Raw genomic sequence first — 18,919 nt, 5'->3', positions numbered from 1 at the left:
GAAATGTTGGAAAATATAACCGTATAATCAGGGCTTTATTTATTTATCTACCTGAAATGATACCTCCCTCACGACTTATTTATCTATGGTTTCCCTTTTGGACACAGATTTTTGTACATGTTTTTAGGAATACTAAAGGTTAGTTTTAGGGTACTACTTGTAATTTTTTTATACATTTATTTATTCATTCAACAAATATTTATGGAGCATCTTATGTATGCCCAATATCCACATTAGAGTAGTGGATACCATATTAGACAATGAAGATAGAACGTTTCTATCATTTCAGAAAGTTATACTGGAAAGTGCTATTCTCAAAACAACCAAATGAGGTAGGAATCATTTGATTAACAAGGAAATTAGGGTTATAGAGGGCGAGCAATTAACTTAAATTCTAAATGCAGAGCTAGTGGCAAACCCAGGGTTGACACAAAAACTGCTATTTTTTAAAGTTTTTATCTGAATTCCAGTTAGTTAATATACAGTGTAATGTTAGTTTCAGTTGTAAATATAGTGAATGATTTAACACTTCCATACAATACCTGGTGCTCAGCGCACACACACACACACACACACACACCCATACACAAAACCCTGCTATTTTTTTAAATGTTTATTTATCTTTGAGAGACAGAGACAGAGACAGATTGCATTGGGGGAGGAACAGAGAGAGGGGGAGACACAGAATCTAAAGCAGGATTCAGGCTCTGAGCTGTCAGCACAGAGTCCGACGCGGGGCTTGAACTCACAAACCGCAGGATCATGACCTGAGCTGAAGTCGGACGCTTAACAGACTGAGCCATCCCAGCTACCCCATTTTAATTTAAAAAATAAATTGTGTAAATACAGAATAAGGATAATTTCTAATTGAAAGTAAATATAAAATGTAGTACAGTAATTTAGTATCATTTTTAAGTTTACAAAGTTTTAGAGAAGTAGAATTTATATAGTTTTTTGATTGTGTGCAGTTTCCACATGAGAAATAAAATATAAGGTTGTCAGAGAAAGACAAATACCATATGATCTCACTTATATGTAGAATCTAAAAAACAAAACAAACAAAAAGTAGAATCAGACCTATAAATACAAGGCCAAACTGATGGTTCCCAGAGGGGAAGGGGGTGGAGACATGGGTAAAATGGGTAAAGGTGTGAGTGAGTGACACAGACTTCCGGTTATGGAATGAATATGTCACAGGAATAAAAGCCACAGCGTAGGGAATATAGTCAATGGTATTGTAATAGCATTGCACAATGACAGACGGTAGCTACACCTGTGGTAAGTATAGCATAATGTATAGAGTTGTTGAATCACTATGTTGTACACCTGAAACTAATGTAACACTGTGTGTCAACTATACTCGAATTAAAAATTTTACATATATCGTCAGGTAAAGGTAATAACCTTAGAAAAAAGAAAAATAGAAACTTAAAATCAACTAAAAAGTTTTCTCTACAATTAAAAATAGATTTTAAACCGATTGAATATAATTATAGCTACATAAAATAGTGTAAGCAAAAGACAGTAGATGGATTTTACGTCACCTGCATCCAAAATATATTTCCAGTATCCAGCATTTGCTAAGCAAATTACTTCCAAGGACATCACAGCCATCATCCTTCGTTTATAGCTTTCACACTGCAACATTTCTGGCAAGCATTCAACAGAAAAATGCATATTGTAATTTTAGAAGAGGGAATGGAATGATTGATCTGCTTCTGTACAGGCCAAGTGAAGCTGTGAGTTGAGATAACGACTATTACACCAAATGCATTCATTAAATTCCCTCTGTGCACGGCCTTCTGAGGGGTGCTGAACAGGTTGCAAATGCCCATAATCTCTGAGGTTTATAATCTATACAGTTAGTAGAAAAATTCTGAAATGTTTAATACTTGGTCTGAATGACTTGGATTGACTGGTCATATGGTACAAATTTACTTGGGAAACAGTACACTTCTCTTTTGCCTGAAATCAGTTGTTCAATAAAATTTAAGCGTAAGCTTTCAAGAATGGCAAAGTAAACTACATTATTGTCAATAAAAATGTAATATCTATTAAAGCATATAGGCAGCTTTATACATTTCCTGAGTATGAAGAAGATAACTTCAAAAAATCCTAAATGCATTTATACTATAAATTCATGTGGAGGTAATGCAAATAAATATATATCCTTTTAAACAACGTCTATCGTACAAGAAGAAACCACACTGAAGTATCCTTTACTGGTCTCTCTTTACCCTCCGCTTTTCTGAGTTCATCTCTCCAGATATAACCACTTTGGACTTTCAATATACCTCCATATTTCTAAATGCTTATATACACTATGACCATTTGCTCTGTCAATTTTGGACATCATCGACTGACTTCATGTTATGGTAAATGAGAAGTAAGCTCTTCCACCACTGTGCTGCCATCCCTCTCCCTCCCCTTCCCCACATTTATAGTATTTAGTTAAATGAATATTCCATACTTATAATATAATGCCTATGCAGGTATTATTCACAGGTAAGCATTGCAGCGTACTATAGTTTTGTCTCCTTTCTTACTTTTGTCTTTCTTGGGAACATTATTTTATTCCATCTGCCTAGTTTTCTTTGTACCTGTCGGTAATTCCTCCCACATCCCTTTGGCCCGGGTACACAGTTTCCATTCGGGGACTTCATTTGCTGTCATCTTTGAAATCACCTTTGCTTTTCTCTTGGTGCAGACTCCCAGTTTCCTGTTTGTTGAGGAGAATTCCTGCCTTGGCATCTTTCGGTCTTTCTGGCCTAGCCTGGTGCTCTCAGAGTGCCTAGTGAGGATTTATGGTGTAAGTCTGAGAGGTCCTCAGATTTCCCACTGTCAGCTTGGGATGATTTGTCCAGTCTGCTAAATTCTAAGACTTGCCTGTTTCCAACATTTTATTGCTAGTTTTTCCTTTCCTGTTTTCTCTTGAATGCTTATTTCCTACTGTTGCTAATGTTATTAGTTAAGCTCCGTGTAATTTTAGTGGGGTTTTGAGGGATAGTAAAATCAGATTTGTGCATTCAATTGGCTTAGAGACCCTTATCCTTATAATATTTCAGGCTAGACCAAACAAAAATCTGGAGCAACATCTCAAGCAAAAATTTTCATAAAACATATATCAATATATGAGGGAAAATGTTGCCGAATCTATGTTTTATTTATTTATTTATTTATTTATTTATTTATTTATTTAAGAGCGTGCACACACACGTATGCAAGCCAGGGTGGGGCAGAGAAAGAGGGAGAGAGAGAATCTTAAGCAGGCTCCACACTCAGCATGGAGCCTGATGTAGGGCTTGATCTCATCACCCTGAGATCAGGACCTGAGCCAAAATCAAGGATCTGACACTTAACCAACTGAGCCACCCAGTCGCCCCTGAATCTGTCTTTTAAATTAGGAAGGAATAAATCGGAGGGAGTTTTCTTCACTTTAATTAATTTTCTTCCTCTTTCCTTGTTTTTTGTTTTTTTAATTTTCTTTTTTGACAGAAAGGAGGATAGATGGACTTTTGGAGGAAGTTGGAAAATAAAAATAAATATAATTGTGTAAAGTACAGTGTGAGTTATTATTCTTTGATTTTAATTTAGAAATAAAAGTACTTTTGAACACACAAAATATAGTTCAGTATTATTTGTATTTCTGCTTTTAACTAAACAGTTTTTGATTTTAACTGTTTAAAATATGATGCATGTATTATTTTATTTGCTCTATTTCAGAGTATCAACGATTAAGCTGAATAATAATGAGAACATTTATTTGTAAAGAGATTATGTGTTGTGCACTCACCTACCAAAGTTTTCCAAACCGGAAGTTCAGGAATATTTAACTCTATTATATGCTTGAGAACCTCTGTATGAAAGGTTAGCGCTGATAAATGAATTATATTGTTTCCTTTAATATCTGTTTTTCTCCAGTTAGCACCAAGAGAAAATAGGTATTGAATAGTGTCCAGTGCTCCTGAAGTGGCAGCAAGCAACAGTGGAGTACACTGATTCCTAAAAATCAAGGAACATATTATGATAATTAAGCACACGTATAGTGTCAAATTTACTTCTTGCGAAGCCATTCACATTGCTGTTGGAGGAAGGCTGATTTATATTGATTTATATCATCACCTTCTCTTCAGTACATGGTATTATTCTATATATTCCACATGTAAATAGATTTGCCTCCCTTGCCTTGGCTGTCCTTAGTATCTGCCCCTACTTTCCCTCCCAACTTAATTATCACACCTTATAATTTGTTTAGAAGTTGATAACGTTCAAAGTTCTTAGAATACACCACCTCATCTAATCCTTACAACTCTATGAGCGAAGGAAACAGCAAGGCAAGTATCATCAGCCCATTGTACACATAGTGAAACTGAGCCCAGGGAGTGTTCCAAGCCACTTCTTTATTCTTCATGTCCAGTTCTCAAATCCCAGCTTCCTCATCGTGGCAGAAACTAACAGATTTTCTCAAAAATCCCATTATCTACTTCTTAGATACTGAAGATCTTTGGTTGGGCACATGACTGTCCAGCCAAATATTACATCCTAGCTTCCTTTATGGATACCTATTGGCCAATGACTAAGTTTGGCCAATGTGATGTTAGTAGAAGTGACCTGGGCAATTCCCTAAAGAGAAAAGGAATGTGCCACTACTTTGCATTTCTGTTTCTCTTCATGGCTAAAATACAGGCATAACGATGAAAGCAGGGTAGGCATTTTGAATCAGGATACGGAAGCCACATGTGAAGAAGCAACAGGAGGAAGGTTACATGTGTACCTTGTTTAAACTACAATATTTTGGCATATGTTTGTCACAGTGGCTTTGATTGTATCTTAACAGATCTACTCACTAGCAGTGTGACCTTAAGCAAATTGGGTTATTGTCTTCATCTGTCGAGGAATGAGGATAACAACACTCAGCTCACAGTGTTAGTGTAAGGGATGAATAAGGTGCTTAGCACAGTCTCGATACATAGTTTCCCTCTCATTCTCTTTTCACTGTCACATGCCTACTTTTTATCCTTATACCCATGCCTCTCTCTTTGTGAAGCCCTCTTTCTCTTGCTGCCTGTCCTTGAACTTTCTTTCACCTTTGCCCAGTTAGCCCCAAAACTCTTTCTCTCCTCTATCTCATTTTCCCTGGGTCCTAGAGAAACTCTTGTCTTTTATGAGTAAACATCTCTTTACTTTCTCCCTTTTGTTCTTTAATAAGACTGTTCTATGGCTTTATTTATCCTATTCAGTGGTAGGAATAAAGATTACTTCTACTTTAACACTATCACTCTGATTTTCCTCATGAAAAGCATACTACCCAATAAATTGTATTTCTCTTTTCAGTTCCATATTGCCATTCCCCCTGCCCTGCTGGGTGCTCTTCCAGCATCTTAGCTCCTGAACTGCCTCACCAACATGCCCCTTAGATTGTGACTTTAACCTCCATGCTAATTACCATCTGGATCTCTCAGTTCCTTGTCATACCTTCATTTGGGCTCCATATTCATACACACCTGCGTGGTCGCACTCTTCATTAGCTCCACACAGATCCCAACCTTGGTAATTGTCCTCTCTATGAATCCTTTCCTTTTTCCTTATGTTCACAGATAGCTTCTTACTTCCACCTCTGATATCCAATTGTTTGAGCTTTTACAACCCACGAATCATTATGCCGCTCCACTCAAAGACATTGTCACAATATGACTGAGCAGAGCTGATTCGGGTCTCTATAGTCCATGGCTCTTTCCAGAGTCTTTTAGAGAAACTATTAGCCAGAGACCATTGTTTCCTGAAAGCTTTCTTTACATACATCTTTGCCCCAAGCTAGAGGGAGGATTAATTTCTTCACTTAATCATAATGGCCAGGTTATCTGAAGACCCAGAAATATCTGAATGAAACTATGCCTAAATCCTGTTCAGATTCAAAATGATAACTTTGTGTTTCAATTATAACCAAGAATGTACCCTTCAGGAGAAGTTACACCTCCATCTTAAAGTTTGGTCCTCTGCTAAATTATGAAAGAGAATTGTGAAATAGAAGCTAAATTGTGAAATTGTATTTGGGGTGTTTCTCTATTTCAAAGTTATTTTTTTCTTCTTAAAAAAAACGTTTTTTAAGATTTTATTTTTAAGTAATCTCTACACCCAATGTGGAGCTAGAACTCACAACCCCGAGATCAAGAGTCACATGCTCCACCAAATGAGCCAGCCATGTGCCCCCATAGTTATTTTCTTCTTCTTAATGTGTTTCTCTTCTGTATACCATTAGATGTTTCTCCTGTTATCTGAGGCCTATCCACATTGGTCTGGATAATCTGGTAATCTACAGCCTTTGATAATCTTGTGCTGTTTCCTGGTTGGGTAGATTCCAATTTAGAGCAATTTTTCTCCTCCTTAGTCTCAGGCTTCTTCCAGAGCACTAAGTAATTAACCTGATAAACTGGTCTGTGGAACCAAACCACTAAGAAAAGTTTAGCAAAAACTTCCTAGGATTTACTTCTTATTCTTTCAGATAGCATGGATAGGTCAATGGCAGTTCTCTCTTTATACATTGTAGAGGTAAGTGGTGGATGAAGAAGATAGGGACCAGAGGGTAAGCCTTACATAGCCTTTCACATGGATCATAGCAACCATTCCTTTTGCTGTCAGTGTTTGGGGCAAGCCATGAGAGCAGAGATTTATGTTTTTACAAATGCTTAATAACTTACTCAGCTGTCGCCTCTGCTTCTATCAAACTAGGATCCTTCCTGCAGAGAGCAATGATGATGCCAATGTTGTCATAGAAAGCAGCAAAGTGAATCGGCATCCAACCTCTTTTTTCAGAAAGTGTGTAATCAGCTTTGAAACAGAGGAGACAGATGGTTGTTTCCAGTGAGCAAGCCTGTGCAGCCAGGTGTAGAGGTGTTGGACCTAAAATGTATGGACAATTATTTAGGCGGTCAAGATCTAAAATGTCCATCTAAAAACATATCTTTTTGATATCCATCTGTGGAGCTTTTTAGTGCTTATCTGGAGCTTTTATATCATAAAAGATAAGATAAGCATTAAAAAGTATAATTTTAGGCAATTCCAGATTTCTTTAATTCAGGATGTCTGACCATTAAAAATTAGTACTTCTTTATAAATGAAGAATAAATAACATTGAAAATATTAAATATTTGAAAAATTCAGTCAATGTGTAAAATAGTTTTGTGATATCAAATAAGCTATTTCTTGTTTATTTTCCATTTTACTTAAATGTTTTGTAGTAAGAGGTAAAATCCTTTGAAATTCAAAGAAAAATATGTTCACAACAGCCCTCCATGTCACCAAATCCAGTGGGTGTTTTTCAATTCCCATCTTACCTCTCAACAGTAAGGTTCTTCCTCTTTAAAATGTTTCCCCCCCCCTTGGCTTTTGTGATACCATAACCTCCTATTTTTCTCCTACCTCTCTGGCTACTCCTTTAGAGTCTCCTTTGGGACGTTCTCATTATCCCGATGCCTACATGAGCCTTAGGGCTCTGTCTCTGGCCTTTTTATCTTCGCAGTGACTTCATTTACCACCTATAAGTCGGTGACTCCCAGGATTATGTCTCTAGATTTGTTTCTTCTCCAAGCTCCACATCTTTATCTCTAACCTCTTATGAGGTGTCTCCACACACCACGTCAACCTTAACATGTTCTGAATTGAACTCCCCTCCAAACCTGGTCCTCTTTCACTGCTGCCTAAATCAGTGAAGGATATCACTATCCAGCCAGTTCTACAAATCAGACACCTGAAAGACTCCTTAGTGTCTCCTTCTCATTTCATCTCCATAACCAGTCCATTGCCAAGACTAAATATCTCTAGAACTTATCTTTATTGCCACCACCTCCCCACTCCAAGCCGCCCAACTGGTACCCCACCTTGTTCTTGCCCTTCACCAATCCATTATTTCAAAATATAAATCTGATCTTTTTACCTCCTTGCTTAAAACGTTTCAGAGGTTTCAAAACATCATCGATCATGAATACAGGAAAAGGATCCACTGGTTCCAATACACCTGAACCAACAGCTACCTCCCTCACCCCAAAACACCCATGACATACACAACTTGTTCTCTTCATCTGGGCCTTCTTCTTCTCTTCAAATGTGGGGTAATCAGCCACACGACCCAGCTTGCCCAGGAAAGTACTCATCTATGCCTGTTGCCTGAGCATAATGATTAACAGTGCCTCTTCCATTTTCAAGTCTCCCTTATTTGGATGATGAATGATCCAGTCACCTTGGGCTATTCCTACTGTCTGAGAGCTTCCTTCTCCCACGTGCTTTTCTGACCAGGGTCCAGCTAACTCCTATTTCTCAGCCTAAATGGTAATTCCTCAGTGAAGCACTGGTTTTCTCCCAACTCAAGACACTTCCAATGACCTCTGGCCTGCCTTATTCATCTAAGCTTTACATCACAGCCTTTGGTAATCTACAGTATTTGCTCTGATCTATCTACCTAAAGTCACTGCTTAGTCTTCCAGTTTCTGGTCAGGCATGGAAGGTGCATAAATCATCACTATGTCCTAAGAGCAAGTAAAAAGTTTAAACAAACTGAAAAATCAACAATGCTTCTTAGATCCGATAGAGAAGTGAGGTCTCAGGGCAAAAACGCTGCCTCCAAAAATGAAGATATGGACAGGCTGATACAGAGAATCAAAACTTACTGAAAAGAAACTTCCACAAGAACCAGTGAGTAGTAAAGCCCCCTGGGCTCCTCCAGCCAACCAAGTAGTCTTTAAGCTTTAGCAATCACCCTTACTTAGCCCATGTGAGTGATTGCCATTTCTTCGTAATCTATAGATCATGCATTCTTTCTTAGAAAAAACAGAGGCTTCTGCACATCACAAAACAGAAATCAGACCCTCCTGTACAACCCCTGAGAAGTAAGGAACCAGACCCCTTTGCACAACTACCTTGCACAACCTTCAAGCACTGAGATAACATCTGTCACTGACACCATTGTGTCTGTGTGTAATTAAGAACTTTTATGGACAATTGTAGTTGATTTACTGATTAACTGCCATAGACTCCTTAAAAAAAAATCCCTGGGTGAGGCAGAAACCTCAGAGTTGGCCTTGGGGGACAAGAGTCTGCTTTCTTAGTGGCAGGCCTCCTGAATAAAGCTCAGATTCCTTTTCAATCAAAAGTGTCTCTGAGTATTGGCTTTTTTTTTCCCCTTTAAGCTTATTTACTTATTTTGAGAGAGAGAGAGAGAGAAAGAGAGAGACAAACAGACAGACAGAGAGAGAGAATTCCAAGCAGGCTCCATACTGTCAGCATGGAGCCCGATGTGTGGCTGGAACTCACAAGCCCTGAAATCATGACAGAGCCAAAACCAAGAGTCAGATGCTTAACCGACTGAGCCACCCAGGTGCCCCTCAAGTATTGGCTTTTCGAGCAGCAGGCAGCTGAACTTGGGTTTCAGTAACAGTAGGGAAATCTGAACTATAATTGACGAATCGCTGGAAGCTCATTGTGATAAGTCTGAGAGTTTAAAACTCTGGGGGCCCCAGTCCCACGAGGCCCTCATGCTTTAGTGAGTTTTAACTCCTGGAGTTTGACCAGGATCTCACAATGGATATTGGAGAAAAATCCCCTCATGCTTCTAGCAGGGGGAGGGAAAAAGGAACCATTTTGAGATATAGCAGAGCATTCCATTTTCCTTAACAAGGCTTGGCCTCAGGAGAAACTGTTATACCAGAGCCTAACCTGCTGGGTTTTATCAGAGCCTAACCTACCTAGGGGAAGGGAAATACCCAACTCTAGCCACTCTTCATCCATCCTGACACAGCTAAGGTCAGGGAGAGGACTAAAAAAGACATGTGAAGTTCACAGTCCAGGAGCACAGGCTCTCACAAAAGACTGAGACCTAATCATAGGACTATAGAATATGTTGGTTTATTTCAGTCAATGAAAGGCTGTTGGTTGCTCTCAGCAAGAGAAACACCAAGGGGCACCTGGGTGGTGCAGTTGGTTAAATATCTGACTCTTGGTTTCAGCTCAGGTCATGATCTCATGGTTTGTGGGTTTGAGCCCCACATAGGGCTCTGTGCTGAAGGTGTAGAGCCTGCTTGGATTCTCTATCTCCCTTTCCCTCTGCCCCTCCCCTGCTGTTCTCTCGCTCTCTCTCTCAAAATAAATAAATAAAATTAAAAAAATCAAAATGACCTCAACATTTTTTTTGTTTTTTTAAACACACACACACACACACACAGAAGTCTCCCCACTCACCCTCTCCTTCTCCTCTCCACCTCCCTCCAAAAAATATTTCAGCACAATCCAGGGGCAGGAGTACTATCCTATATCCCCCTCTTACTACTTGAAATTGTGTTTAATAGAAATTCTGAATCTTGGCATCCACCCAGGCTGCTAAAACAGAATCTTCATTTTAACAAGATCCCTGGATGATTCCTTTGTACTTGAAAGTTTATCCCAGAATAGTAGGATGAAGTGCCCTCCCCACAACATCTGCAATGTCTGATGACATTTTTGTTTGTAAGACCTGGGGTGGAGGTTGCTGCATTTAGTGGGTAGAGAAGTCAGGGATACTACAAAACGTTTGATAGTACACAGGAAAGCCCCCAACAACAAAGAATTATCCAGCTCACAATGTCAACAGTGCTGAGGATGAGAAACACTGGCCTAAGACATACTAGAATTAGGGAAGTTCTGGAGGGGCTTATGTTGTCTGAAGAAACTATTGTCTGGTTGAAAACTCTGATCTAGAGGTTAATATATAGAATATATAAAGAACATATACAACTCAATACCAAAAAAACAAATAATCCAATTTAAAAATGGGCAGAAGACATGAACAGATATTTCTCCAAAGAAGACATACAGACGGCCAAAAGACACATGAAAAGATGCTCAACATCAGTAATTATGAGGGAAATGCAAATGAAAACCACAATGGACATTCCTCAAAAAATTAAAAATAGAATTACCATATAATACAGTTATCACACTACAGGGTATTTACCCAAAGAATTCAAAAACACTAATTCAAAAATATGCATGCATCCCTATGTTTATTGCAGCATTATATACAATAGCCAAAATATGGAAGCAGCCCAAGTCTCCACTGATAGATGAATGGGTAAAGAATATGTGGTATGCATATACAGTAAAACCTTGGATTGGGAGTAACTTGTTCCGTGAGTGTTCCACAAGACAAGCAAACGTTTCTAGTAAATTTTAACTTGATAAACAAGTGATGTCTTGCAATACGAGTAGTATGTGATGTCAAATATCACATGATCACAACTAAGCCAATGGTTCTCTCTCTCTCTCTCTCCCTCTGTGGGACTGTGGGTGATCATCTCCCATGCTCGAATGTTCAGTCTCAGGCTGCAGTGTTTGGCAGAAATCAGTGATTTTTCAGAACGTTGGAAGGTGCCCACAACTGGCACCAATGGTGTATTTTTTTGTCACTTCAAAGCACCTATGGACAGTCCTTTGCTTTTCCATCCAATAGTAAGCTTATGGATACTTTGCTTCATTCTAGGTCAGCCTGCCTGCAGATATAGACACTTTCCTCTGCTGCCTTATTGCCAGTTACATTAAATACAGTATATGACAAGTTTATTAATACTGTACTATATTCAACATCTGTGTAAGCATATACAATGGTCCCTGTGCGGAAAAATGTTGAAAAGAAAGGCGGTAAGAAGGAGATGATTGTGGTGGAAGTTAAGAAGGAAATCATCGAAAAGTATGAATGAGGTATGTGAGTGGCCAAAATTGTAAGATTTTATAAGAAGTCTATGCCTGCATCTCATGTGAAGAGGAGGAGAAAAAGGCAGAGGAATCCCTCACTTCAAATGAGATTAGGGAGATGTGTAAAGTGTTGGAAACAGTGCAAAATTATGTAGAAAAGCACCACCTGAATAAGGCTGTAAGAGTACCAGCGATGAATCTGTTTAACAACAATGTAACGTCACATTTCCACAAAATTCTCAAAGGAGGCAAAATCAAGTGTCATTGGATAGGTTCCTTGTTAAAGTTGCATGGAAAGAAAAAGATTTCATTGAGTCAATAGATAGCAGTGATTCCATTAGTGATGGTAAAATTTGTCCTACACAATAACCTTCCTCTCTCTTATCTCGCTCACACCAGCCACGATGGTTTTCAAACTAAGTGCAGGTTAATTTTATATTTTCTTTATTATTTTGTATTATAGTACAGTATTGTAATCATTTTTGTATGAATATTTTTGGGTTGTGGAAAAATCATCTGAGTTTCCATTATTTCTTATGGGGAAATTTGCTTTTATATACAACTGCTTTGGATTACAAGCATGGTTCCAAAATAAATTATGTTTGCAAACCAAGGTTTTACTGTATACACAATGGAATACTATTCAGCCAGAAAAAGGAATGAAATCTTGTCATTTGCAACAACATGGACGGATTTAGAGGATATAATGCAAAGTGAAATTAGTAGATCAGAGAAACACAAATACCATATGACTTCACTCATACGTGGAATTTAAGAAACAAAACAAAGGAAAAAAGAGACAAAAGATAGACTCATATATTCAGAACAAACTGGTGGTTACCAGAGGGGATGTGGGGGGGGGGAGAATGGGTGAAATAGGTGATGGAGACTAAAGAGTACACTTATCATGATGAGCACTGAGTAATGTATAGAACTGTAGAATCACTGTATTGTACACCTGAAACTAATATAACACTGTACATTAATTATACTGGAATTTTAAAAAAGATGTTAAACTCTTGACATGGAAGAATGGCTAAATCATGATAGGATTCACCACTTTCATGTCAGGTTCATTGTGTTGCTAGCTGAATATTCTGGGGATAAATCAAGCTGAAGTTGGTTGTCGTTGATCTATTAAACATGCCTAAAACCTGAAAGAAAAAAAAAAACACCCTCCTTGAATTATCCTATATAGAGTATGAAGGTATATAGTCTTTTAGATATAGATATGGAAGGCACAGCCTTTAAAATTTTTTCTGATTTTCCATATTCAATACTTAGGTCAAGGGCACCTGAGTGACTCTGTCAGTTAAGTGTCTGACTCTTGATTTCTGCTCCAGTCATGATCTGTTTGTGAGTTGGAGCCCTGTGTCCAGCTCTGTGCTGAAAGCGAGAAGCCTGCTTAGGATCCTTTCTCTCTCCCTCTCTCTCAGCACCAGACCCCCCCCCACACACACACACACACTAAATAAATTAACATTTAACAAAAACTACTTAGGTAAAATCTCTCACCTCAGTCAAGAATGCCTCATTCCTCAGTCCTCATACATTGTTACTGTCACTAGGTGGCAGCATATCTAAATAATATTAACTGCTTTTTTTTTTTGGCATAAAAACTACTTTGGGGATTGATTTTTAAAAAATAAGTAGAGGTAACTGTAAATTCCACAGTAAAAAACAGAAAAAAGAAAAAAAACAAGACTTAAGAGGAATATGAATAAACAACCATGGGTAGAAAAAATTTAGACTTCAAAATATATAGAAAATATCATTATGTGACATTTTCATGTAACAGAACATTTTGGAGATTATATACTATAGAAGAGTTTTAATACATGCAATATCCTTTTCAAATGCACCAAATATTTTATTTATATCTTACCATTTCTTTCTTTTTTCACATCCATTTTTGATGACTCTGTTTTAAAGGGGAATACACACAGAAGTACGATTAATAACATATATGAGTTCCCTAGATTAGTCAAAATAGATTCATATGAATAAGAATAAAATTGCTATATTTAGATATCAACGACAGGATTAAGTGGAGGTTTTGGTCAAGCCATCTGGGCTTGGTGCACACAGCCGGCATCATGGCAGAGCAGACCTGGAATGCTGCATCTCTAGAGTCTGGTCAAAACTGACAGTTGGTGCAGTTTTGTGTTGGGTAAGTCATCATATGTGGATGTTGCCAGTAGAGTTATACATTTTCCATATGTCAAAATCTATCCAATTCTTAGCAAATGGAAATCCAAGCAGTCACAGGATGAATGAGAGACTTTAATTTACCAAAGATTTATTTCACACCAAGAAAGGCTTAAAATATTATGTATCTTTAAACAATAAGCTACTTGTTATATTTAAATTTAACTGAATTTGTGCTATTTTAATCAAGTAATAGAAGCATCTTAATATGAAAACATATTAATTATACTGATAAGAGTACATAATTTATTAGTAGCCAATAGGATTAAAGCAGAACATGTTTTGGTGTGTGAAAATATAACACAGTTTTTAAGATATAAAATATTGTAAGATACAATATAAGATATAAAATATAAGATAAAATATAAAATTACAATTTTCTTATCGGCCATTCCTGATATTTAATCTGTATTTCCCTTTTCAGTTATAGAGAACTTCTGCTTTCATTTTCAACATTATTATTTTTATACTGGTTAAATTTATTCCAGTGAATAGGAATATATATATAAACATATATTTTATTTATATTTATATATATATATATATATATATATATATATATATATTCCTACCTAAGAATCAGGAAAAAGTGGCTTTTTAAAAGTCAAAATTAGGGTTAGCTTTAAAGGGGCCATTAATTAAAAACAATTATTATTATAAGAATTTTTTGTTATTAAATATTATTTAAGTTTATATATTGTGAAGAAGTTATTCCCTGCTTGAGAACTCTGGGATAAAAAAGGATCTTCTGCTGGGATCTCTACTTATCTACCTTTTCTGTGAATTTCTATAGTGCACCACTGTGTTTTAATTATGCCAGTGATTATCAAATGCTGCCTTGTGTTCATCCAATCATGCATTCATCCAACAACTACTTCCTGAGCACCTACAATGCCAGGCTTTCTTCTAGGCGTTCAAATACCATAGCAAACAAAGTAAAGCAAACCATTGCCTTTTACAGAGCTTATGTTCAAGTGAGGGAGACACAGTAAAGAAATAAATAATACTATATGAGAGAGCAATAAGTGATACTTAGAAAAGAGCCTCTCTGAAATAAGGGAAACACAAACCTCAACTATGCTCTAGATACAATACCAAATTTTTATCTTGCTCTACAATCAACATGTCTTCTTAACTCTGAGTAGGAGCAGGTAAAAGAAAAACAGTTTAGATGTTTTAAACTTTATGGTACCTTGGCTAGACATGACAAAGCGTCTTTGGTTGACGTTGAAGCTAGCATTGCACAGTTGACATATAATAGAAACTCTGTTGTGTAAAGCAGCATGATGGAAAATGGCATAGCCTGCCTCATCTGAAATATTGATGGTCAAGCTTGAGGTTTTACGGCTAAATGTATGGAAAACAGCAGATAATCCTCTTTCAACAGCAGACTTCATACCAAATGGGATGCTCTAAAAGGATTAAGAGCACCAGAATAAGTTTCTTTAAAATACACCTAAACTTTGGTTTAAGGAAAAAAAGGACGATAAACATATATTAATATATTTATAATAAATATAATACTAATATATAATTAATAAGTATGTATTGATATAATTACATGATTGGTGCTCAGTCATAGTAGAATTTTCACTTTCCATTTGAAAGTGTCTCACTGGGCAATGATTAAAGTTGTTAGAACTATTAAGAAACATTGAGAAGTTTAAAAAATATTTTTGGGAAGTTCCCCACCCCCCACTTTTTAGGGAGAAATTATAGCTCCTTCTTTGTAGATGCTTAAAACGGGAAAATTTGCTTCCTGAAATACTTAAGCAAATGAAGATCCCTGGGTTCCTTTTCTGATTTAAGAACAATCTAATTTAGAAATCTAGAAGCTAAAATTACATAGCTATAGAAATACAATTTGTCTTCTTTGTTCTAGTTCTCAGAATAGAGAGGTAAAAATATTACACTCTTCTTTGAAACATTCTGACCACTTAATATTTTAAAATTAAATGAACAGTTTATTCAATTCTTAAATGTATGGACATTGAAACAAATAAATGGTAAATAAATGCCAGTGTGTCCTTTGAAACTGGTGAGCTCACCACTTCATTTATCAGTTCCAGAAGCTGTGCATCAAGGTTTGTTGAAACAGATACAGAGATTTGATTCAGAATGCCAGGTTTTGTTCCTCAGGTTAGGTTCCCAGGACTGAAGCCAGACTCTGCCATTTACTAGCTGTGTAATTTGGGAAAGATCCTTAACTGGCTGCACCTCAAATTTCTCATTTGTAAAACCAGAATGACAACAGCAGTACTAGTACCTTGAAAAAGTTTGTTAAAAGGATTTATAAAGCGCCTGGAGTATAAAATAAGCACTTAATAAATACTAACCTTTATTAAGATTGGTCACAATCCGGTTCATTAACAGATTGTTTTGCAACCCTACCAGAAATTTATTATCCAGAATTGTATGGCTTCTAAGCTGCTAAAATGTGGAATTTTTATTTCATATTGGAAACTTCATTTAACCCAATAGTTATCCCTAAAATAAAAATTTGAGACATATACTTACCTATAATAACATATTATCTATAATAGCCTCCTATACTAAATTATGTAATGATTACTGAAATACCTTGCATTTCATAGCTTTTTTGAAGCCAAATTTTTCTTAAATTGCTCATGTAATTGAGCATCTGTTAGTGGAAGTCTTTTTGGTTTCAGATTGTTCACGATTTCATTTATGGCTCCCCACCACTTTGTCTTATATAGTTGATGATAGAAAGTTTCAAGTTCAAAACAGATCACATAGTAGCTATAAAAAAAAAATAAAGAAAAAAGATCAATCTTTCTGACTTTGAAGTAATTTGCTACTTTTTTTCTATGCTAGCTAAACTTTATTTTTCTATAATAATTAAGTACAAAAATGTAGTTTAAATTGTACTGATTGAAAAAGAAAGTCTTAGGGAAATGCTATGTTATGAACTGGTCAGAGGCTAATATCATCTCTTCCTTGACCTTTACTTCCACTTCAGTTTTCTGAATAATATAGACTTCTGCACGGATGAAGGCATGTTTGAGGACCTGTTTGCATTTATCTGAGGTTGTCATTCTTCCTGTCTACCATCCTCTCGCCCCAAGAGAAACTAGACCATAAAAATATAAACTAAAGGCCATCTTTACCCACACCTTGGAGAGATAGCGCCAGTCCAGGTGGTGGAACTTGTCACTGTCCATGGGCCTCAACTTGTACAGGTGCCAACTTCATCACTAGGGACTTGCTTCTAAAATCGAGGAGCAGGTATTCTGAATCTTACTCAGATTTGAAGGCTTTCACATCACAGCAATGATAGGCTCTAGGACCTTAAGGGGCTGTCTGAATCAGACCCGGATGCTTGATTCACATTGGATGACTAAACTAAATACCTAGAAGAAAACAGCTCACCTTCCCTTGGTGTCACACATGCTGCTAAGAGTGGACACCACAAACAGATACCCCAAGTCTCATAAGACTGCCTCCATGGATACAGGCCCAGGAGATCACACTAAGGATGTCCTTTGGTCTCTCAGTGGCCCAGCTCCACATCATAGAGCCCCAGTGCCAGCAACCTCTATCTTTTCATGTACTTCTCCAGGGAGCTGCCTCTGGCTGTGGTAACTTGCTAGGGGGTCAGAAGCTGCTGACTACCTTTGGGGGCTCTGGTACTTAGTGATGTACTCTTAGATCACTGCTCAGGCAATGAAATAGATGTATAAATTTAACAAATACCAAAGGAATGTGGGTTGATTTCTTCTAGAAATTCAATTTACTTATCCAATACAAATCAAGCTTCCAGAACCAGCAGGGGGCTATCCTACCCTAGAAACTGGAGAAGCAAGAGGTGGTGAAGGTGGCTATACCCTGAGAAAGTCTTTGGCCACAGACTTTTGTGACCCCTTCCCCCCAAGATTGGATACACTATCTGCACTGGCCCCCTTTCTATGGAAGCATAGAAAGCCCAGATGGCCAGTGCTTTGAGGGAGAATTCATTCAAGTACTGCATAGGGACATATCACTGCTCTTACTCAAAACCTATGTGTAGATATTAGCAGGAACTATAAGGGGGCCTCACTTTTAAAACAGTTCCCTTCAGCTTCTTCTACCTGGGAATGTGCACCCAGTGCAGATTTTGAGGAGCTGCTAGCTCCCTAGCTCTAGTTATAGCAGGAACTATAACAGCTCCCTTCAGATTCTTCTACCTGAGAATCTGCACCCAGTTTTTGAGGAGCTTCTAGGACCACATTTCCCTGATACACCATTGTCACATTAAGTTGATTTCTGACCTGCCTCCTAATAATCACAGCAACATCATGATGCTGGTATACTGTCCCCAAAATAGGACATTTTGGTACTGATATAAATTAATCTTTTTGCTCCAGTCATTGTCACCTTAATAATTCATGAGTTCTTGTACTTTAATGGAATGGCCAAATCCTGGGTATCTGACTGTGGCCCCTACTTTTTGATTCTGATATGGTAGGAGGGCCGAACCTGAACCAAAATGAATCTAGGATTTAGATGTTTTCAGGCATGCCTGGAGGGCCAGTGGAACTGACCCTATTTTCATAATGGACCAGGGGTTTCCTAGGAGATAAACCATTCTGAGGAAAGAGAACATCAAGACTCAAGACCTCAGTCCACTAACAATGCCCCTAAAATCAAAGAGGGGAGATTTTAACATGGCATGTTTTCAATCATTCACCAAATGATCCCTACATCACAGAAAAGAACTGTTAGCAAAATGACTAAAAGAGCTGTTTTTGCATCAAATTATTAGGAGTTCAAGGTAGCACTTCCTTGAAACCAATAAAATTGGGAAAGAAATACTTACTTCACTGGATTGGCTTCAACATGCCTCACAGTTGATACAAGTTATTTAGCAGGCATCAGGAGAAGCCAGCTCCAGAAGTGACCCCAGATCCACAACCAGGAGAAATGATGTCAGAGACAACAATGGCATTAATGTTGAGTTGCCTTCATAGGGTCTGTTGAGCTCCAGGGGCCCAGG

General features: G+C 37.5%; 1 protein-coding gene across 1 annotated transcript in view; it reads right to left on the bottom strand.

The window, feature by feature from the left end:
- ANKAR (ankyrin and armadillo repeat containing) overlaps positions 1–18,919 on the bottom strand; it is a 73,380-nt gene that overhangs the window by 36,650 nt on the left and 17,811 nt on the right. Inside the window, 7 exon segments of the mRNA XM_043577302.1 lie at positions 1,545–1,649; positions 3,794–4,002; positions 6,699–6,900; positions 13,604–13,639; positions 15,119–15,338; positions 16,507–16,541; positions 16,544–16,686. Of these exon segments, the coding sequence (XP_043433237.1) occupies positions 1,545–1,649; positions 3,794–4,002; positions 6,699–6,900; positions 13,604–13,639; positions 15,119–15,338; positions 16,507–16,541; positions 16,544–16,686 (950 nt within the window).

The sequence above is a fragment of the Prionailurus bengalensis genome, chromosome C1 (assembly GCF_016509475.1).
Source record: "Prionailurus bengalensis isolate Pbe53 chromosome C1, Fcat_Pben_1.1_paternal_pri, whole genome shotgun sequence".
Lineage (NCBI taxonomy): Eukaryota > Metazoa > Chordata > Mammalia > Carnivora > Felidae > Prionailurus > Prionailurus bengalensis.
The sequence above is the reverse complement of the archived record's forward strand: the minus strand, read 5'-3'. Positions and strand labels throughout refer to the sequence as shown.